At 38.4% G+C, this 24,686-nt stretch overlaps 1 protein-coding gene across 4 annotated transcripts in view; it reads right to left on the bottom strand.

Moving 5' to 3' along the window:
• Window positions 1-24,686, bottom strand: part of LOC135502178 (uncharacterized) — a 54,626-nt gene that overhangs the window by 22,843 nt on the left and 7,097 nt on the right. For 2 of the 4 annotated variants that reach the window (XM_064794809.1, XM_064794806.1), the window contains exon 2: window positions 3,155-3,210. In XM_064794809.1, the coding sequence (XP_064650879.1) occupies window positions 3,155-3,196 (42 nt within the window). In that variant the 5' untranslated portion in view covers window positions 3,197-3,210. Of the gene's footprint in view, window positions 1-3,154; window positions 3,211-3,614; window positions 3,689-16,865; window positions 17,202-24,686 lie in introns of those variants that run through there. The other 2 variants (XM_064794808.1, XM_064794805.1) reach the window with 2 other exon arrangements.

Genomic DNA, 24,686 nt, shown 5'->3' on the forward strand with positions numbered 1-24,686 from the left:
TTTTCAGGCTCTTAAGCCCTATGTTACATTCAAGGTAGTCCACCCCCGACAAACATACATATGCATATTAAGATTTTCGAGGTCGTGGTTCAATTGGTTGACGGCAACATCACTGGTTCAAAAGAATATTCCGGGGGACAATTTCTTTTTCTATTCATTGCTCCATTGTGATATGCATATCTTTTTAGTATTTTTTATTGAGAATCGCTCGGTTTGAAATAGATACAGGCTTGACAGTCACTAAGGTTCGTATGCAAAGAATCCCATTGGTGCTAGGTTAATTATGCTAATGGGAGACTTGCATGTATTGATTTTTTGGCTCCGTTGATTATATGCAGTTTTATTTCTCATGTCTTCTGCAGCACATGTTGAATAGTCTACCCTGCAAACTCACGCAATGTGTCCATACTGAAATGCATTGGAAGTACTCAAACGTCGTGGTTTGACATAAGCTTATATATCTTTTTGCAAAAAAAGAACAGTGTGGATTTGTGATGGCTTATGCGACTGCAATTTCTGTTCATAGGCTGTAAGTTTGCGGCCGATCGCCAAATTCACTGATTGAAACTAGCTGTTCAGTGCTGTTTTCAATTTCTTTGACATAAAGTGTTCATTCCCGTCACTGTACAGGCGAGGCGAATGACAATTCTACTCTTTTTGATGGAATTTACGTGATGATTTACGTGAAGTGCGGGCTGAATGGCGGAATTCACGCTATGTGCCAAACGAAGATTCCACAGGAAAATTGCACCATGCAGGGATTACAGCCGTCCAAGAAACAACATACGCCGCTGATATTTTTCTGTTTCACTAATAGTCTGCACGGAAAGCTAATAATGCAATTGACAAAGATGAAAATGCTATTTAATTTCTGAAACTAAGCTGATTAACGAAAAGGTACATGCTATACGTGTCTTCGCCTATGGCTCTACAAATAAGACAATATATCCGCGTTAAGACGAAAAGTTCATATTTAAATTCGTTTATCGGAAAGAGGACGATTTTCATGTCACTGTTAAACTAAGGCCTGGCCCAGAAATTAAGAAGAATAATAACAAGCTGGACAGGAACCACCTGCCTTGTTTTATGGTATTCCGTTTGCAAGTGATATCGAAATGAAATAAATTATGAAAAGAACGCATTTTCAGCATTTTTCAAATCATGTTTAGATTTTAACTTACGTGTGAGTTGAACCAAGGTCGAAGTCTCGATAAGATTCTGTAGGATCTTTAACTACAAAAATCTGGTCAGACTGTACATTTGTAAGAAACTGACTAAGATGAAGAATATCATTCAGTAAAGAATCATTTCGACGTGAACCCTGATGGTCACATACAACTCCCAACTTTGGCCATGATGACGATGATGATCATATGCAGTGCTGGCCAATGTCGACCACAGTCCGATTAATCGGCCTCCAACATTAACACACAGCGTACGGTCTTGACAAATTTCAGTTATACAGTGTGTTTTATACCACTTGTGCGAGAATAGGCCATTTTGTGTTATTTTTTCACCATTTGGCTGGAACATCACGGCATCATTGGATAGTCATACTACTCAGCCCAGGTTCGGGTTCAGCGTTCACGACACAGGTAGGCTATGTACATGTACATGTACATGTGTGGAGACAATTTTGAATGCCACTCAGTCTTGATAAAGCAGTCACCTTTGCTGACAAGTACTGAATGCGATGGTCAGTTGACTTGAACCACGCCTTGAGACATGCCTTGATTCAAGATATTGATCTGTAAAAGGCCTTTTAGAATTCTGAACGCCAAGACGGAAATGTTGGCGCCGGAAGACTTTCTTTACCATAGAAAGTTGTTTGTTAGATAAATGTAACTGTGAGAGCACTCGGTTATAAATTTGGATATATCAGGTGTCGACAGGTCTCTCATGATGAATGAGCTTTCATTCATGAGATGTCACACCCCAAATTCCATCGACCCACGCAGCAGGAAGTCCAGGCCGTGAAGTGACCATCATACTATTGGTATTTGTTGAAAAGGCGTTATCAAAGCATCACCCTTGTAATGAAGTTGTCTTGCACTGGCGTGTCATAGAAATCGGCTGTTTGATATTTGATTATGCACATCTTCAGGTGTCACACCCCAAATTCCATCTGTCAGGATGAACAGGTTGCTATCTGACTGATGATAATGCTGATAGGGTGTAACCAAGGCATTTAAACTCTCGTTATAAAAAAACAGGTAACTGACTGACTTATGATACTTTTGATGATAGAGTGTTACCAAGGTATCGAGACTCCATGGCCTATAATCATATGGTCATTGAACATCGGCTATGAATATCTTCAGATGTCTCAGCCCAAATTCCGTCAACCTTCACATCCGGAGATACAAGTGACCGTCTCGCTATTGACAATGTTGATAGGGTGCTATCAAGGCATCAATATCAAATTATTACGATGCAAGGTTCTTGCATCGTAATAATTTTTCATATGTACATGAAAATAAAGAAGATATTAACTAAGAATCGTGTAAGAACCATATCTGGAAACCATTATTTCTAAGAGAGTAAAAGTCTGCTGTTCACAACAGAATGAACCGTTTACCAAATTTTTATCGGAGGAAGTAATGCTCACGACTGCAGTACATATTTTCAAGATGCATACCTTGTTAAATAACAAGACATTTTCTCGTGATGATCTTTAACGTGCATCTAACTATATATTTTCAGTTTACGCTCAAGGATACACCTTGTAATGCCACTACATTTGACATGCTTGACCTTCACTTCCAATGGTGATTTTGACATTCGGCCAGAGACCAACTCCATGGACATGCGATAGTATTTTTAGGCATTACACCCGAATCAGTGACTATCTCTAAGGAATACACCCGAATCAGTGACTATATTTGAGGAAATACATACCAACCAGTGAGTATTTGAGGAAATACACCCGAACCAGTGTCTACATTTGAGGAAATACGCACGAATCGGTGGCTATAATACCGCGAACTGGTCACATTCGTTTTTAGTGATTTTGAGTGTTAGGCAGATTTTCAAGCCTTACGAAGTGTACGAATAAGTGTGTGATATGACAAAATTCCGCTAAATTGTTTTGCAGAAGTCCTGCACATGTATTTCTGTAAGAAAGATCATTCAAGAGTAGGAAAAGTTAACTTACGTTAAATCGTTGTTCATCGTAGGCCGTCGTCATTGGTGTCATCTGCTTCAAGGAAACTGCAAGGACAAAACGAGAAAAAGATTTAAACTGAAGTTATCTGATAATGTATAAGATGAGACTACCTCTGCCTCGACTGAAGCATGTACATTAGCGACTTTTGTAACCAGCAATATATCAAGTATCAAAGGCTTCGGACAGATATCAATCTGTCGTATAAACCGTTAACATGGCAACGAATTCGTATGTCTGATTTTTATTTACGCATCCGAGTAATTTTTTCCGTGTCCTTTTTCGCGGTGACCAAGGCTTTACCAAATGGCTTCGCAGAAATTGTTGATTTCAGCTTCCCTATCAAAGGTTCTTACTTTGTAAATAAGTTGCAGAAAAATATCGAACTTGATACCATATGATGGTTGAATGTGTACTGTCTGTGGTATGATGCCAGTCAAGGCGTTCTTACCTTCATATCTAAGTTTCAGACTTGATATAAGGATTTGATGCATACTCTCTGAGGTATGATGGTTTAACTCTAGGGCTTGGACATACAGCTTTTTTGCTACAAGTTGGTAAAACTCGAAGGAAAGTTACGAAGTTACTAAGACAGTGCCTATTTTTTCCCCAAAAAGCCGGCAATTTTCTAATTTTAATTTTATATTCGCCAGTTTCAAGCACGAAATGGACGCATTTCTTTACTCAATTGATTTGCGTCAGGGCCCCTCATCATCTGGCCTATTTGAACGTTTACCACCCTTGGAATTTCCATTGACGTCATTTCTAAAAACGCGGCCATTTTTCAGATAGACTGCCTATCGCCATTTTCGGGGAAGACTTTCTCACAAATTGCCTCTTCCACGAGTAGCTAGCTGTCGATCGATCCTGCTAACTCAAACAAGAGCGGGGTTGAGTAGGCCCCGCATAATCAGCGTTTCCATGCCAACCTGCGTAAATTGTGGATTACACCAGATTGCCAATATTTTCCTTTAGGAATACGATGACTTTTTTATCAAGATTTCTAACAGACGAAGTTGTTTTGTTGTCAACAGAAGACTTGTTACAAATGAAGTTGCATCTTTCAGTTTTGAAACATATATTCATTTTTTGTATTGACGAAAAGGGCAAACTCTTCAAGCAAATTGCCTAACCAGAAGACCTTGTATCAGTGATGGCAAATAATTGCCAAAAGTGTTGACTTGATGAAATCATTCATCTACAAAACTTTTTAAAACGTTTTTAGCAGAACTGACTCCCTTGAAATTAACATTCACTTCACTTTGAAGGACTTCTAATTGCATCACAATTTCAAGTTCTTGCCAAAATGGTTGTGCTATAGTCAACCTTTCAATTATGACGCCCGACACGATGGAAAAAGGGCAGCTTAGGTCCATGGATAGAGTATACTATACAATGAAAATTGACTTCGTGCATTGACTGTTTCGCATTTCATGATGTAAGACTGTGTTCTAGGCAATCCTATTAACAGGTCATGCTGACTGCCCCAGTGAACACTGACAGGTACTAGTATTTATCCATTGGTATTGTTCTATTTTTGACTCGTATTGTACTATGTAATCACACATAACACCTCTCGATGCGTCTAATGTACTGTGCTGGAGGGCAGAAGGCCTCGGGACTTCATGGTGTGTAGAGCTGTACATCGCGAGTTTTCGTCGATGCCCACTCTACATCTTGTTAGTCCGTTGTGTGTACTTTTTATTTGTGGTGAGGGCTTTGAAGAGGCCCACCTTTGTCCTCACTGCACTGTATATTGTATTGTATGCATGTACTGTAAACTTTAGATAAATAAAGATGCTATACTTATACAAACTTGAATTGTCATTTTGTTCGTATTCGATTGTAAGCAATATTTGGTTCTGTATTAACACCATCATACGACCACTCAAAGAATCCCTTTTTGAAATTTATGAAAAGAATGCTAATACGAAATCGTCATCGCACTTTCTGTATAGAATTACCATAGATTCTAAAGGTAATGTGAGTGATTTAATCATGATATAGGCCTAAGCTATACACAATCTCTATCAAATCTAGAAAGAAATGCACAGAGAATTTTCCTTTACAAACCTATTATAGATTCTTTAAATACTTTGTATGGACCATTTTCTTGATAAATTTTTAAGGGACATTTTGCCAGTGCAGCCAGCTACAAAATAAGGAGCAAAACCAGTAAGCTGTGATCCGCGAGGATCATACCGTTTCGATGATGCCTTCGACATAGTCCCCTCCGTCAGCTTGTTTGCATGAATCTGGCGCACAATAGAAACAAAATGTCGTCCCTCAGTCATCTCAAGGCACTTCAAGCTTGGTCCTGTTTTTGGCACAAAACTAGGGATATTGCATGATTATGTAAATAAAGTTTCAGAAGAGGCCAGTAGCTGTGGAAATCGTCGCTAGGTGGAGGAAGGTGATGGATAGTTGTACCAATTTGACTGGTAACTATTTGTCATATCGTTTTTGTCACCAACACAGTGGATAGCAGAGTGTCAAGAGGCTGCTCTTTATTTATTTCCCCCTCACCGACTTCAATCTTCAACGTTGTGATTCAACTGACCTGACGAACGTTTTTTTACGTTTGATAAACTCCGTGTATATACATGTACCTGCACAATTATATTCTAAATTCCGGTTCGGACCTATACATGTACGCATAAGGCAGAAATAATGAAGTGGTATTCAAGTCGTGGTGATGACCTGCGACTTGGATAACGACGACGTTATATCCGTCTTATGAACAGGCCCAATTTAGAATCTAAAATATTCTTGCAAAGATGTTCTTGAAGACCTCAATTTTGAACCAGCCATTCTCTTGCGCCATGGTGAACAGGTACCGTACGCCCCTTAATCACTAATAAACACTGTCACGTTTTTCTTCGTCTGGGCGCATAAATTAAATTGTAAATTGCCACTTTTTCCTCCGTTCAACCTTTACCTGCTTAACGGAACTATGCGAAGGGCGTTCGATAATTTTGTTAGCATTTCATATACAATATATTTCAGAACCAAATGGATTCGAAATCAGACTCAACGAAATTTCAAATTCGTATAACGTTTGTGTATCAAGGAGCAGGTAAAAGTAGCATGTGTTTCACGGTAAAATGCACTGTCGAATGTACGTTAATCAGTGCACAATATTTTACACAATTTTACCAGAATTAAATCACTTTTTGATTTAATTCTATTAAAATTGCATAAAGAAAATATAACAGTTTACATAACATCATATAGAATTTTCTAGTATAATTATATGAAGACAATATAAAAGTTTACATAACAAATTGTACATCGTTGAAATGTATTCCACTCTTAACTGAAGTGCAATGCAAATATAACTGTATATTTAGTCTACGAACATCTAGTAATCAATATTCATTGAGGAAACGAACCAGATAAACCGCAGACCACATACAGACGTTTAAAGTATTCGACTGTAGTAATACAATGATTTAGATCATGAGCACCCAGTACATGTCAGACCAATAATGTAATGACACGGACGGATTTTTAATATTTTTCGATGTCTGGGTCGGCGTTGTTCAGTATTATCGTACGGTCTGTGATAGTTTGTATGCTTAGTCTGTTTAACCAGGAAAGTAAGTTCAGATCGGTTATATTATCTGATCAGGCGAGTTATTTCCTAGTATACGACCCATCGCTCTCCAGATTAGATATTCAAGTGGAAAATATCGACAGTTAGTGAGTTGATTTCGGACACATGGATGTACATGGATTTTATGATGATTTTATAGCCTTGCAGTGACAATTCGTTCACACACTTCGTTCAATTCATGACCAACAGAACTACATAGGCCAACATTTCCGTTGGATAATTTATGAAGAAAATGGCCTATATCGAATCTATATAGATTTTGTAAAATAACTCCCTTGATATTTTGTAAACGAAAATTTATTTAGATTCTATATCGAGTGATGCTATGTAGATTTTTTCCATATAAATTTGATATATTAATGCTATATAGCCTAAATAACGTTTTAAATCATGTTTTAAAACATTCAAGAAAAAACTTTAAATTCCTTTTAGAATCACAATATGAGAATTCTTGATTGACTTACAGTTGATCGTATATCTGTAACTTATTCTCAATTGCCTCAATTATAGTTTGTTAAATCTTTGACTAAATCTGACTTCAATTATTATTACAGTTGGCAATATAGCGATATTTTGATTCCACTTAAGTGAATTATGTTTCTTCAATTGATAGACCACCTTCGTTACAAGAATATGCCAAATTCGGAACCGGAGAATTGCATAGAATGGAATGGGTGTCGACTTATTCACTTAAGAACACGACTCGATGATTTGTTGCCTTTGAGAATCCTGGTTAGTTTCACAAGAATTCGCGCTATGAAATATGATTTGTGTGAGTATGAGTGGTCAGTTAAATCGAAAACATTCCATTTTAACTCAGGTGATTCGAAAAGTTTACTTATTTGAAGACGACCATTATCCACTCTCATAGTTGAAGTCATATTCACCTTTCCAGAAATGGGGCGCTGAGTGTCCGAAATAGTGATGCCATAAGGGGAAACTAGGCCTCATGGTGGAGGGACAAAGGAGATAGTCATGGTTGACCAACACACTTGAATGCCGACGGACAAAGTTAGTTCCAATGCAAGCCACCAATTTCGGGAAGCATGTATAGGTCTATAGTTGTTCAATTTGTTTATTACCGTCCGTCAGTGTCACACCGTTACCAATTCGACAATGTAAGATTCGTTTAGGTTGATGATGACGGTCATTTTGACGAAATGAGTATTTCGGTGCTCTTACGAAAAAAAAGAAGTCTTGGCGAGGTGGCCTATCGTGTTATTCGCAGCAATTATTTTGATGTGTGCATCATACTCATAACTTTATTCACCAACGTTTTCTAAGACCATTTTCTCATACTTGTTCAAAAATGTAGTTAATAATGCCTATGGTCCTTTAATAATTATGGTACCAACCCAACCCAATAATTGGTATCAACCCAAGTGCTTGAAGTGGTTGGAATACCATAACCTATGCAGACATGTGAGGGCCGTTCACACGGAACCAGTGATCTTGACCGATCCAGATCATTCTAGATTGGTTTGCTGTGTTTAAGATCTTACATAAGATTCTTAGTTAAGATCGTATTCAGTTTGTACACGTGTGCATGTGCAGTCTTCACAAGATTCTAATAAGATTATCTACGATCTTTACTAAGAATTTTACAAGAATCTTGGCACGAATGTACATGAACATGTACACGAATCTGAATAAAATCTTAAATTTGAATCGTATAAGTGCCTTGTGTGGATTTTTGACCTGGGACTGAATGCCGATTTTCCCCCATGTATCATATTTCGACACTACGTTGTTGCATGAGACCTTAAAGCGAAGGTATAAGAACGTAACTATTTAAGACAACTCATCAAGGCTATTTCTGAGAGTGACAAAAATCGCTTACGAATTTCAAATCGCATGCAAGAATAAGATGAAGGAAATCTTATAGACAATTACATCATACTGGACTGTGATCAACGACACACATACAGATGCTTTAGATACGAGAGCAGAATCTCTAAACATGCAGCCGTCTGGATATTATGCAGGACATCCCCTATAAATCCAGAACCCAATTACATAACATTAACATCGAATTGGATATGTTGAGTACGTGGCACAGGGATCTGGGAACATGATATTCTCCTCGATAAAGAAAGACACCAACCAAAAATACATCACCGCAAATTATTTCTATGGTTACTATAACTACAGTGGAAAAGATGGAAGATAAGTCGCAATATTTATCGGTGAATGTTCTCGTCTTCTTGTTGTGGTTACTTTCGTCGATTTCTTGCAGGCGGCAATCCCAGGACGTTTGAAACATTGACCATTAAAAGTGTTGGGAACGGCAGGAAAAAGGGTTGGGGATTTTCCGGTCCCACTCCGTGAACTGCCTTCAGCCCCAACCTGCAGTTGCTAAAGAAAGGGTGTTGAAACATGTCCTTTTTCTGAATTGACCACAGTCGAATCGGGAAGGACCTTTGGGTAAGCCCAATAAATATTGTTTTCGGATGATTGCAAAATATTGCAGAAAAAGGTCGGAGAAACTAAAAATATTCCATAGCCGTGTGTCGTGTAATGGCTGACTTCAACGAACTATCTTTGGGCAGCTGTGTCTAGGCTTTTGGATAATATTAAGATAGTTGTTGGTTTAATGGATTCTTCTTCACCAGAGCCAAGTAGTTCCCACATATAAGTATCATGTCATAAATTCATCTGAGAATACAATCATGTACAGCAATAATCATTGCATAATCTTATGGAATGTTCACTGTTTAAAAAATGCAAAAGATATTGCAACATAGTCGATTAATTACAATTACGATCAGTTGCAACTAAGATCCCTCGAATATCAGTGTGGGCTTAAGTTAGTCTATTTTGAACCTGGCTTGACCCTTTCAGTAGTAATATTGAGACTTATAAAGAGAAGGGACGCTGAAAGAAGACAAGGCGAGAGGCGTCGAGTCGAAACAGTTTGGAGAAAAAGACATCGGAAAGGAATGAGGAGAGGCAACTGGTTGCCGATTTGACAAGAATCGTCTGACGGTTGTAAAATGGCTTGGCAATGCAATAATCGGATGTTTCTGTCGATCATGACTTGGTTAAGTCTAACGTTAGGTATATACTCTTAGAAATAAAGGTTGTTAAGCTTTTGAAACCAAGACTAATATGCACCCCGAGGATCTTCAGCAAAACGAAAAACCCTTAGAACTTTTCCGAATCTCAAAAACCATTTCGGGGTTTTTCGTGTTATCGAAAAACTTCTACGGGTACATATTTGTGTTGATCGAAATATTTTAAAGGTTTTTCCAAAGCATAGAAAGCTTTATTTCCCGTAACCCACCACGAGATAGGCCATTACTAAAACGACAGAGCAAAAGGAGAGGAAGACGAGATAGAGGAAGAATTTGAAAAGTTAAATTGGATTCTAGAGAAATGAATGCAAGTTATACATGTCATACGAAAGGTCTCTAGAACATCTTCTGTGAAAAAGCCCAGGCCTAAAATATACTTCTCAAGTTCGTAACTACATGTACATGGCTATCGTAGTTCGTAACTTTACATGGCTATTGCCTGAAGGTACAGGGGCATCACCACAAGATCATTTCTGCCAGCTGGAAAAGAAAATTTGATGTCACTCAGACTTGTATATTCTCCACTTCACCCAGCTGACCGTGACCCAGAGATACTGACAAAGCCAGTCGTAGCTTCAGGTTAACATGAAAAATTACTTACTTACTTAATTCCGATTGTTTTGATTGAGAAAGAACTCCAAAAAGGCTAGAAAATGCGGTAGATTTCGAGGACCGACGCTAGAGACACCTGTCGGTATCACCATCACGGAGATGCGGATTCGCTTAGAATTTCAAGTAATATGGGATTCATTTCAAACCAACGGACTAATTATCTGATACGTTACAACGAATTTTCTTCTTACTTAGGAAATTTTCGTTGGAAAAATTCATAATTCAAGGACTAAATGCTACTTTACTGTCGATCTAAGATATTTTGAACGATAGTGGGGGCAGTCTTTGATGAAATTTCGTTGATGATGCAGTCACCGTCATCTCCAATGATGGTGCGTACTGTCATGACTGTATGGCCTTGCACCCGTTACGGAACACGTTATTTTGGATACAACAGCAAACTTTTCATATTTTCCTGCATGTAATGTTGATTGAATTGAATGAACAGCGCAATATACTTCTGATTACAGAATTAATTTTGATTGATGAGGCCATCGATACAGTTTGATATGAATGCACGTATTGATATGATTATAATACATGAACACGATTTTATACAGTACTGTGTGTTCCTTCTTTGTGAATACAATCATGTCTTTGGACTCGTGTAGTGTTGTGACATGTTTTGATCCAACAGCCTAGCTATAACATACTCGCTAACGTCGTCTATTTCTTGAATTATGAGAATCACTCTAAAAATCTGCCCTCATAGATGAGAGGAAACGGGAAAACTGACAAGTGAGCCGCCTGGTCAACAATCTGCTTAAGGGTGCTTCTTATAGCTTTCTTAAAATCTAAAATTAAGAAAAGTTTCCTCGCCTAGGACGAATTCTAAAAGGGTAAATATATGACATTTTGTCAACGTACACACTGAGAAAAAGAGCAGGTTTTTCGTCTTTTTGAAAAACCTTTATGGTTTTTCGACCAACACAAATATGCACCCCTGAAAGGATTTTCAGATAATCGAAAAACCCTTGGAGGTTTATCAGCATTTCAAAAACTATTAGGGTCTTTTTACTTAACCGAAAAACCTCTGAGGAGCTCATATTTGGTTTAGGTTGTTCGAAAGCTCAAAGTCTTTATCTCAAAGAGCGTATACGAATAAAGTATGATTCAATGGCGCGATAAAATCGCTAAACTGTAACACTGCCTTATTCAATTATATCACCTTACCACAAACAGCAGGGTAATCATCCAAAATTAGCTGGCAAGATTTCTGTACCAACAGGAAGAAAATCACAAATCAACCACAAATATTTCAGGTAGTCTAGACTTCGATCTTCCTCTCTACATGCAGGTTTCGCAATCCATACACGCCAAGAAATAAAGTTTTTTCAGCTCTGAAAGATTTTTCGGCCCACACAAATATGCATCCCGCAGAGACTTTTCAGCAATGAAAACCCCTTTAAGGTTTTTCAGAATATCAAAAATCATCTGGGGTTGTTTATTTTGCAAAAAAACCCTCTACGGTGTGCATATCGCCGAAAAACCGTCGATGGTTTTCCGAAGCTACAAAGCCTATACATGTATGTCTAAAATGTATGGACGAAGAAGTACAAAGTACGGTGTGTGAGATAGAGTGGTGTCATCAAGGCCTATATGCTAATTCACTCAAGCGGAACTCGTATATCACCTTTTATACTAAGTCGTTCAAGGAATCTGGCAAATCTTCAAAGAAAGTCGGCGAAGAAATGCATTTTACATACTTCGTTTTTCGTATTTTGTCGCTGGTAGCTCTTTGGAAGGGTTGCGAAACTGCCTATCGAATACATAACGACGGCTGTGATATACATCCACAAAGTAATAGTATAACTGATAATCATGAAAGAGATTGCCATCATTTGTGAAGTAGAAGCATCACGATTGAAGAAACTCTCTCAGTGGACCAAGAATTAGAGTTTCTTTCAATAAATCTTAAGTTACAAGACGGGAGAAAGATGAGACGTCAGCTTGTGATTTCACTCCTTTCTTATGAAGCCGAAGATGAAGTAAAACAACGTTTGTCTATTTCATACTTTTCATTTGTCGCTGTAAACCAAGAGAGCGTTGGTATGGTTGGCCACCGCCAGGCAATGGTGTCTTTTGTGTAGCAAGCAAGAAAGAACACTTGAGATTATGAAATACTCCGAGGGTTTTTCATTCGCTGAAAAACTCTCTACAGGTGCATATTTGTTTTGGCTGAAAAACCTTCGAAGTACTTGCATAATGATGATAGAGAATGCAAGGATACATCAGAGCTTCTAGTCTTAGGAAACATGACATGTCTATGATACAGCTTTCAATTCTTGGTATACAGAAGGGAGCCTTCAACACAGAGCTGGAAAAGAAAATAGAAAAATTGTGGATTCACGGGGGGTCGAACCCGTGACCACCAGATCGAAAGTTCAGCATTCTAACCGTTGAACCACGGAGGTTTTCATGTTGGGTGGAGATTTTCTTCGCCTGTAATAGCCAAGATATGGCGATATGAGCCTTGTGTGAAATATAGCGATCATCACCATGATGTTGAATTCGTTGAGAATTGTTCGTGTGGTTACCACTTTGATGGGGGCCCTTTGCTAGCAATAATTTATAGTTGTTTTTAAGGAAACGTTGCCTCCTTTTTCGTTGAAATCCATGTTTTAATGACATTGTGCCAGCTTATAGGTGAGGAATCTGTAAGCACTTTTGCCAAGAAATTTTGAGGGAAAATCATCAATAAAATATTGTGGGGCAGTTATGGATGACAGGGGACCGAGGATGGGACACTTTTTCTGTCTTGTCCTGTAGTAGATTGGCTGGGAGATTTCGGTATATTCCTGACGCTATAAGAAAACTTGCATAAAGATAAAGTTTTTGGCACCAATGACGACAGCCATGGCGGATTTGCACTCAAGTTCGACTGGATTCTCTTGGAATCAAGTCTGCACTCTTAGTTTGTCGTTTTGATATAGCTCACTGTGATTTAGAGGGAGAACTGGGGTGTGGAATGTTTCTTGTGGTTGCCACTTTGATGGAGGACATAACGAACAACAGATAGTCGCAGTGGTATTAATTCGATTCTGGTTTATCAATTTGATCTTGAAATTGAATGAAATAAAATTTACATTCTTATGTAGTACTTTAAATTTTACAACTGTACTGTCACGAAGCGATTTATATTCAGTTCCCAAGTCTAGTCCTGAAACCGTTCTGTTGAAACTTCGTTGATGACATTATCATTGAATTGAATCGCCATCAGTTACCAGTTCGTCATGACCACATGTTGATTCGGTCAATAGCACATTAATAACATGAAGTGATTGCATGTTGTACTCATTGATTTGTAATGATATCCTTTCACGTGACAGGTGTATCATTATCCCGCTAATAGCAGCGCATTATTTCCTACATTATTTGCCATATCAATAAATAAATCTTTTAACAATGTAAGCTTATAAGGTCAGAAAGTTAGACTACGAAAAGATCCTTTCGCGGTACTTTTCGAATAACACAAGAAATTGTACTAGTCGTAACACTATGAATATTATAGATTTATGGTTTATGGTAACACACATCGACTTGTCATGATATTCCATTAACGTGGCAATTGCGGCATTGTCCGGCCAATCGCTAATCGCTAAATGGTACATAGTATTTTCTAGGCCTTCCACATTCGTAAAATTTGAAATCAAATTTAAAAATTTCTAATTGCCTCAATACATTTACGTACTAAATATGGATTTGAACATTGCCGCAGTGTAGAGAGATATCAAATACTATGTTGGACATGCAACAAAAGGATAGGAGCCAAGCTATGGAATCATCACCCTCTCTAATAATGCATTTATGCATAACTGTGGTATGCGTCATAAAAGTGATCTTGCTAAATAAGTGGACACTTGGTGTTGGAATCCGGACTTTGGATGCAAAATGCAAATATATCAACCCGATTACACAGACCGCAGGGTCAATATCTAAATGCAAAATATATGCGACTTTTATACATGATTCATAACTTGAGGTTTGTAAGTATCATTCGGAATGCACCGCACATTCACTAGTGATACTTTATGTAAGTAATACTTGACGGTTTTGTGGCAAGCATTATGTTTTTTCATTGAAAATGCCACAGTAAAGTGCAAAGTTTTGCGCCTTTTAAATTTCTGCGATTTGCGAAAGATTTTCAAAAAATAAAATATTTACGATTTTACAAGGTTATTTGAGAAATCAGCAAAAAATGAAACAGCCTCGTTTAGCAGGCTGCCTCACTGAAATTACATGAAAACCGCATACCCGAAGATGTACTTTATCGAATTTCAACTTATCCGCGCCCTTACTTTTTTTATTTTATTTTATTTTAGATTTGTTTGTTTTTTGCCAAAAGGACCAACAATGAGGTAAAACGAAGTCGAGTGTGTTACTGGACTCTTTACGAAAAAGAAACCTGTCACTTTCGGCAAAAGGACATCTTGACATTATTGAAATAGCCCTTCTACGGTAGAATCCGGATGTTAACATTTCGAGTTGCAGAATTTGTGGCAGTACCATGTCGAAAAATATACCAATCGACACCTTTTCAACATAATCTTTATAGCCACAAGTGCAAATCTCATAGCTAAGTGCAAATGCTTATAATTTTCAATCCATGATGATTGCGGTCAGGTAATGGCTTTTGAGATGATTGAAGTCTCGACATTTAGGTAATATGCGTCATAGAAGAGTTAAAGACGGACAGATCCGGTGAAGTACAAAATGATGGAGTAGTTGACGCTCTTCCAATCTTTACGCCATCAAGAGAATCAATAGAAATCGATGATGACAACATTTTTCCCCTAAAAACTAAGGGTTTCTGGCTCATCATGAACCCTTTAAGAGTTTTTCAATCAGCACAGATATGCACCCTTATAGAAGTTTTTAATATAAATGAAAAGACCGTAAGAGATTTTGAGCATGTGAAAAAGGTCACTCCTGAACATGATGTTATGACCATCGGACAACCTGGCGTCGTCAAGAAATTGAAAATGTTGAACGGCATCGCACGGCCATGTGCATGGAATCTCTAGCTTGAATTGAATACTCAGAACCGGTCTTTGATCAGTGATATCAGATTATATATAGAGTACTGGCATTGACTGGAACTCGACCTTGATTTCGTTCAAAGATTTCCACTGCAGTGAATAACAACAGGAAAATACCGTACCCTGGTACCGACTGAACCATCATAAGCGTGCCAACTATGAGAAATAATGGGCTGTTAGTTCATTTGAATAAGCGATAAAAAGTAAAACAAAACTTGTGAATGAACCTGTGATAGTTGTATGGCCCGTTTTCGCAAAGTGGCGCTCAGGCATGGGCAGTGGGTGCGATTCGCTTCAAGGTTAATAGTCTTGCAAGGTCTTTGCAAGAATGAGGATTGTTCCTCTAGTGGCCCCTAAAAACTGTTCATCTGCCCTGAAAAGTATTTTGAGAAATGAAAGGCTATCGTTTGATCACTCGTTTATGATAGATTATAAAGGTTTCAGGAAAGGTGAAATGAATTTATTGAAATTATATCATGCATTATACTGCGCACTGACACAGAAAGCACTGAATTCTCAGCCGTGTACAAGTACTCGAATTGTGTAGGCCTTTAGTATGTTCGCAAGAATGAATGCATTTGGAATTGCATAGCAACTATATTCTCCACGGCTTCTGATGAAGGGAATTGTACAAGTACTTTTCCCTTGGAAGGCATCAGCGAATAGAAGACTTAGAGAGGCAGGGATATAGCCGTGAGGCTATCACACAGCACCGATTTTATACAAGGTAAATCATGCCACAAAATCTGACTTGCTCGAATTCATCTTGCTCTCTCTTCTGCTTTAAATGGCATGAGTGGTACCTAGCAATTTCGTAAGCTGCGCCTGCGTGTCATCCACGAGCGGGGACTTTATGAGCCTCACACCTATTCATAAAGTGTCGAAATAACTTACCACTTTCTGATCTGACTTTGCCATCAAACTACTCAAATTCGGCCCTTAGTAATATTCAGTCGGCCTGTGAGGGCATTATAAACTAGATGCACCCCTCCACACTCTAAAAATAACGGTTTTTGAAAAACCTTTTAGAGATTTTCGGCCCACAAATACGCAACCCGTAGAGGCTTTTTCATTTTCAGGGTAATGATGTTTTTCACAACTCAAAATTATTTTGCGTTAGTAAAGTAACTGTAAACCACAAAGGGGTGAATACTTGTGTTGGCTGAAAGAAGCTCAAACCTTTTAATTTTGAGTGGATTTCATGCAAGCAACATTGCATCTCTTCGCAGCCATTGGCAGCGCTGACATAATAAAGAATGTCGAAATCGATTGAGTGTGACAGGGACAAATTCTCCTGGTCGACAAGCGGAAGCTACTATGGATTTCAAGTTAAGTGTTCGAATGACTTCTATAAAACTCACCATGTTTAGTTGCCTGTGAAAGAAGACGCTTTCCCGTTCGCAGTGAACCTGTGGTATGTGCTCGCAAAGGCTGAGGTGGATATGGGGCCCGTGTGGGTCCAAATACGGTCAAATTCGATCAGAATCGATCCCGCCATTTTGGGAGGAAGCTCAACGGTGATGTAGCTCCGTTTTCGACTAATACAACGAAATATCAACAAAAACTAAAGCGGAAAAGGGACGAATGAACGAAATCTGAAAACATCAACGTCCTTCCTTAACATACTTCGGAATATTCGTCAAGATTTGCCGAAACTTTCTTAAAAATCAGGAAAGATCTGGTATCACCTACTTATGCACCCACAACGCTCAAGGACGCGCGTGACGTCACCGCATTTTTGAGTTAACTGTTCTGATAATGAGATGCGTCTGTTTGCAGCCTCCTCGCCTTTGCATTATGCACAATAAATGGATATGTTATTTCGTTGTCAGCGCTAAATATACCAATGACGCGAGGGAATAAAGAATATATTTGCAAAACCAAGTACCGCAGCTTGACAAACATAACAAAACCAAAATTATCAAAATATGTTATGCGGGTTTTTATATCTAGGCCTGCGCTAAGTTTTACAAATATCTTTTTGCTGCTAAACATAGAACGGCTTGTTTTCAGCATTGAATATAGGCCTACCAATCAGGCGAGAATTTGGAGGGAAGCATCTACCACGAATTAAGTAAGTTACCAACGTGACACAGAAAAGACAAACCAAGAATTTTCAATACGACAAAATATCCTCAATTATTGGAGAGTTGACCTGCCAAAGTCCAGGGGGATATTTGACGAAGAAGTTACGGTACTTAAGTGATAGGAACTGAATAACTTAAATAGAACAGAAATAAATTCACAAAATTCTAGTTTACAATTGTTTAAAGACTAACACAGGGACATCCACGCACTGTTTAAATCGATGGGCCGTTTAGGAAAGATGTTGCCGCAGTGTCGACCGGAGGACAGGCAGGGTAAGAGACTCACCAAGTGACAATTTAAACTGGCCTGAAATGGCCAAATGTAGCGCTATATGTGCGCTCCCTGGCTTCTATAAAATCGTTATTGGATTAACTTGGGGAATTAGTATAAAGCGCTTTGAGACATGACAGTTGTACAGTACAAAGCGCTCTGCAAGATCTTATACACTTTTCCAGAAATGGGGCGCTGAGTGTCCGAAATAGTGATGTCATAAGGGGAACTAGGCCTTATGGTGGAGGGACAAAGGAGATAGTCATGGTTGACCAACACACTTGAATGCATTTAATGACGGACAAGGGGGAAAAAGTTAGTTCCAATGCAAGCCACCAATTTCGGGAAGCATGTATATCCTATTATCATTCCAATGTCGCAAAATATGAATTTATCGACTCATGATTGGAAATACTGGATATAGAATCTTTCGATAAAAATATAGTGACTTGATAAGGTGTGCGGTCCTAAATCACTATAGAAATAAACTTGTTGTGCTTTTGGAAAATCTTGGTTCCTCGGCCAACACAACACTTGTACCCCGCAGAGGTTTTTAAGGGAAGTGAAAAGTCCTTGGAGGTTTTTCACAATATCAAAAACCCCTACCGGGCGCATATTTGTGTTGGCAGAAAAATCATTTATGGTTTTTCAGAAGTTTTTTTCTAAGATTGTAATTGGCTCGAACTGTTTTGTCGACACTTTCACGAAGGAACATTACGATTAGATGTAAAGTTTCTGCCACAAGTGGGCATATAGTACGAAGGCATATGTATAAAGCCATATATTCCCAGCAGCTGCTATCCTCGACAATTCGTCTGTCTAGACGATCGACGAACTGTCATAAAATAGGAATCCGATATGATCGCTCTATTAATACTGAGCATAGACAGTTCGAATTTTTTAAATGAGAAAAATCCCAGGAATGGCAGGCACGAAATATATCTGGGGTTCGTGACGGCGCAAGCGTGAGGCAGTGCAAAGTAAGGCATAGTTCTATTTGGATATTTTGGATGGAGTTATAGATATTTACTGAAGAAACAAGTTTTGTTTGACGTATGGGGATCTATAAAACGACAACTAAACTATGATTATTTATTTATCGAATTCCTGAACCTCCTCTCACCTCCACAATCACAGCAAAAGGAAATACATGGCTTCCATACCATTTGGAAAACTGCATAACTGTTTCTCATATGAAGAATTTGCCAGACGACATCTTTGCCATTTCGAGTAATATGACTTCAAAGTTTGGAATAATTGAAAATGTATCGGAAAACTGGTGACATTTTTTATCGTAAGACTTTTCTGTTGGAAATTTGGAGGATAAGGTCACATATGAGCAGTGATGGTGCATGATATCTCGTTTTATGATGACACTATTTACATCCAACAGCAGACATTTTGTGCAATTCAGTTTTATACACAGCCGAATTCTGGCAAAATCACGCGGGGTAATTTGATTCAGTAAATCGAGGGAAAACAGATGAAACTCGAGAGACTCAGTCTGAGGGAGTGAAGACACGAAGACCTTACTCTCAAATGGATGTAGCGGCAGAAAATACGCTGGCATCATTTACGACTCCCACCATTGTCTTCAAATTTGAGAGTACATTGCAGTTGTCTTACCATAACTTTGATTCCATTAAACTGACGAACGTTTCTAATTGTGAAACAACGTGTACTTGAACAATAATAATTTAAAGTCCCGATCGGACCTGCGCACAAGCCCGAAATGATGACGTCGTGGAGATGGCTTACGACCGGGATAATGACTTCCTTATATCCGTCTTATGCCCAGGTCAAATTTGGAATTTAAAATATTATTGTAAAGATGCATATGGAATATGATTATGAAAACGTTCGTCAATTAAATTAAATCTAATATAACCAGAACATGGAACGTCGTTTTCTGTTCTCGTCGATTGTAAAGATTTCGAACAGGAAATATGTTATAAGAATTATATACACTATATTTCGAAGTTAGATTTCTTGCAATATTTGGTCATGCCATGAGCCAGGTATTAACAGGGCTAAATCAACTTTTTAGAACCAAATCTGCACCTTTACATGTAGTAAAGCTTTTCAGGGAAATGAAAAACCCTTTGAGATTTTTCACAGACTTGAACTATATTTCGAAGTTCGTTTTTCGGTCATGACATGAGCCGCGTATAACAGGAATCCAAATTAGAATCATGAAAGATATTGAAGTAATATGTTACATGAATTGTAATGCACATATTTACTCTTAACAAATAAGGGTTTGGAGCTTTTGAAAAACCCAGGATGGATTTATAACCAACGCAAATCTGTACCTAGTAAGGGTTTTTCATGAACTGACAAGCGCTTTGAGGTTTTTCACAGACTTGCACTATATTTCGAAGTTTGATTTTCTTTCGATATTCGGTCATGCCATGAGCCACGTAACATGAATCCAATTAGAATTATGAACGATATTGAAGTCATTTGTTACATGATTTGTAATACATGTATGATAAGTATGCAATGCACTTAAAATCTATCGAATTCTATATCAATATCGATCAATCAATTTATCAGGACTGTGGCAGAGTTTTTGTCATGAAAGGATGAAAGGCCGACTTTTCGTATTACTAATTACTCTCAACAAAAGAAGATTTGAGCTTTGGTCAACCATCCAGTCATGCAAGTCGAATCATTGTAAGGTTAAGTCATTTGTTTATCATAATGCTGATGTCAACATACACATGGTCTGACGCATTACCTAAAGTGGCTTCGCATATGATTGTGGCGGGAAAATTGAAATAAAGAAAGAGATATGAAAACCCTCTGACGGTTTTTAAAGCTTTCTAAGCCTCACCGCGAAGGGCCTTCATTTCCCTTAAAAACCTCTACGGGATGCATATTTGTATCACTGAAAAACACACACAAAGGTTTTCCAAAACCTGAAAAACCTTCATTTTCAAGAGTGTGGAAGTTATGCCTTGCAAAACGACAAGTGGCTTTCTATTGTGGTCAACATATTATTAAATGAACGAACTGACCATTATGTTCTTTAACAATTCTGTAATTGCTAAGTTACGACTGAAACATCGTTGATGCGACCCATATCTGATCAGGCTCAATCAAATATTTCATTTTAATTTGATTTGTTTTGCGGTTAAGGCACGCGACAGTTTTCGTGCGAATCTGAAATTCCGAGACACGGACATACACGGATGTCCGACTCTATTGTATCATGGGTCAACACATCTGATGATTGATGATTCGGCCAGACGATATTCCGTGAAGAAATCACGACAGAACATGGCTATCACTAACGGGATATTTAATGAACGAAGGATGAAATTATTGTCATCTCTGAACAGTTTTAGTGTCTTTGATTTCTTTTCCGTCATTCGTTGATTATACATGATGCAGTTCATCAAATATTTTTAACAGATATTTGATGAACTGTATCACGTTTAATTAAAACTTTAACACTGGTTTGTCATGCCAAGAATACGCCGCAAACGAGTGTGTGTGTGCGTACGTTGGTCGCAGGATGATCAGATAATTCCTCGACACTCTAAGAAATAACCATTATTGAGCTTTTGAAAAACCTTAAGGGTTTTTTGCCAACACAAATATGCACCCCTTATAGACTTTTTTTCAGGCAATTGAAAAGCACTAAAACCTTCTTTTTTATTTTACCGAAAAACCTTCAAGAAGGCAAAGAATGTTGAAAAAATCGAATGGATTTCCGACCTAAAATCCAATGTGTTTGTTCTCAACTAGTTGGGGGTTTGGACTAAGCACATTGGAATGTGGGTGAAGTTTTCTGTGAGATTAAAGAGAACATTTCAAGCTTTGGACCTTGACCAAAGTAATGAGGTAGGCTCTTGACGGTGTCATGTGACGGTTGGATATTGGGCGATATGAATAAAGACTAGCAAATGCTTTTACTTCAATTTTGTACAGAAAGGCCTAGTGTAAATGTACGTGGAGTTATAGATAAAAGCATTTGCTAGTCTTTATTCATATCACCCAATGTCACAGTTATATAATGAATGATGAGAAATATAAGAAAAGCACCAACCAAGACAGATAAATCCTACTTTCAACGTATGTTCAACGTACGTGTGTTGCGTTTGACTTGAAACTCTGGATGAATACGAGCATCACATATGTGCTTTCGATCTTGGCTGAGCCTTGTTCACACGAACGTCTTGGCTGGGGTCTTATTTGTGTAAACGAGGTCTCAGGACAGATGGAAATCTCAAAGTTAAGTGCTCAAAGTCATACAGCATTTCAAGTTAAAAGCTATTCTGACGCCCCTAATTCCTGTAGACATGAAGTTCAACTTCCACTTCGTGACTAAAGGTTGAAATATCATGTTCTTTCTATATAAACTCAATAACGTTCTGTAAATGTATACAATAAGTCGAAATAGTAACGGGGAATTATACAAAATATAGTACATAGGATTATAACAACTTACATGACTTACTTTGGAAAGAAGGAAATATATCCACGAGACTTCATTGTCGAAATATTACAGCATCAATACCCGTAGAAAGATTCTGTAGATTGAAATAAAGTATCTATTGCCATGGCCAAACGAAGGAAAGCTCTCGAACACCAGTTTCTGATTGCAGTATATTCGTTTTGTTGATAATCATGTTTGTTTGTCGTAAGAAGCCAAATTACCAAAGACAGAATGAAATTCTGCGGTACGGGATGACTCTCATGATGTATTTAAATGAGATGCTGCGGTCATTATCATTGGGCAAGGACACAATCGTCCGATTTGGTTTCATCCTCATCGGGCAAGGAAGTTGCGGCTTGAAAAGGAGAATACAAACTCTGAGGGGGCAGAAATAGAAAATGGGCCGCGAGAACGGCATGCTGATACCTATGTTGATATTTCCTGGCTACGGAGCTTCTGTCTTCGTAATTTTCGTTGCATTATTCTAAAGACACGAATATTATAATTTCCAAATAAATATGTTTCACCTGCTTTGCATGGGTGTCGTCCTCAACGAAGACGGAAGATTCAGGCTGTAATTAGACAAGGCAGGCCTTGGGACTAAAAATGGTAGAGAAGGCTTAAGTAAAGTAGTAGGTAGTTGAGAACGAGAACTGGCATTTTCCCCGACACGGTGAAAACCATTTATCCGGTTTTTCGTTGATATATTCAAAATGAAAATGAAATATTACTAGTATTTCTTACATGTCTGATACATTGTAGAAGGAACTGAAGGTGTCCTATTGCCGTACGACAGGGTAACCCGAATTGGGGAAGCATGGTGCAATATTGAATATTGAGAATAAAGGTTAGGGTTTTTCGGCTAACAATCATGCACCCCAAGGTTTTTAAAGACATTGACCAACTTCTAAAGGATTTTGTGTTGATGAAAAACCACCAAGGGTTTTCATTTCCCTGAAAAGCCCTACGGGTGCTTTTGTGTTTGCTGAAAATATCCCAATTTGTTTTCCAAAGCTCAAAAGCTTTTATTTTTAGGAGTTTATTATTTCAAAAGCCAATTCGCATACTGCAACAGGTCTACCCGTTGTCATCCCGACTCTCATGCGTTTGCGTCACCACTATCGAGATCCACAAACATTTTGGGCGTGAGTGACTTTGCCATATCAAAACCTTGAGGATCAGAGACGATGAAGACAGCAATACACGTTGTCTCGGACATTTAATGATGGTGTTTACAGAAGTAAGCTCATTATGATCAGTAATAAGATGCAGTGACATTTAGCAGAGTAGCCTTCGTCGATCAGTCGGCTGTTTCTCGAAACAACAACGTGTTGGAGAAGCCAAGGACAGAGGTGGAGGACAAGGCGATAAACTGACACTAAACTGTGCTTCAGCCAGGCCATAGTGGGCCGCAAACTGTACACTGGTATACTGGTAACCATGCGTCATTATTCCCAAAAAGATGCTGCCAAGGGTCCCATATTTGGTCGTCTTGTCATTCAATCACTTGCGGCAGGGTATTCCGTTTTAATCAAGACAAAAAACCCAAACTAGAATAGATTTTAGCAACGACAACATGTCGTTCAATTCTTTTCTACTCCGTCTCTCATCCTCCCACAGAAGGCCTTTGTTACGCTTCTAAAATACATAGGAAGGATACAGAGGCATGTTGGGTGAGGATGTTCTCTCACAACCACAACATGATAAAGGTCGCAGTGGTATAGCAAACAGCAAAACACCGAGGTGAAAGACAAGAAGACCATATCAAACTATACAGTTTGAACCCCAAACTCTCATTACAATCGCCATCCTTTCTAAGTTTAGGATTTAGTCAAGGTCCCATCTAGTTGATTTTGTTATTCTCAATCACAACTTAGATTAGATTCTGAGTTAAGATGCTTGCAAGATTCTTACAAGTCTTAACAGGACTCACATACGGAATCTTAACCGCGGGAAATCCAAGCAAGATTCGAAACGGGAGTCTTGACCAGAATCTTCCAGCATTTTCATCTTGTATATTCGTGCGATTGAGTATCCAATTGCGACAACAACACTCTTAGAAAAAAAGGGCCTTTAAAAAACATCAAATGGTTTTTCGGCAAACACAAATATGCACCCCGTAAAGGTTTTTCGGTATCTTGACAAAGCAAAAATGGATTTTGATAATCTGAAGAACCTCTACGGCTTTTTCATTTTGCCGAAAAACCTCATTTGGATGCATATTTGTGTTGGCCAAAAACCATTTAAGTTGAAAAACCTTATTTCTAAGAGGAAGGAAGGAAGGAATACACCTCATTGCATGCGTTAAGAGGCCTTGCTTTATAATGAGACCTATCGAAGATTCAGCAGTTGTAATTGCGTGCGGTATATGTATTCGATC

The sequence above is a fragment of the Lineus longissimus genome, chromosome 18 (assembly GCF_910592395.1).
Source record: "Lineus longissimus chromosome 18, tnLinLong1.2, whole genome shotgun sequence".
Taxonomy (NCBI): Eukaryota; Metazoa; Nemertea; class Pilidiophora; order Heteronemertea; family Lineidae; genus Lineus; species Lineus longissimus.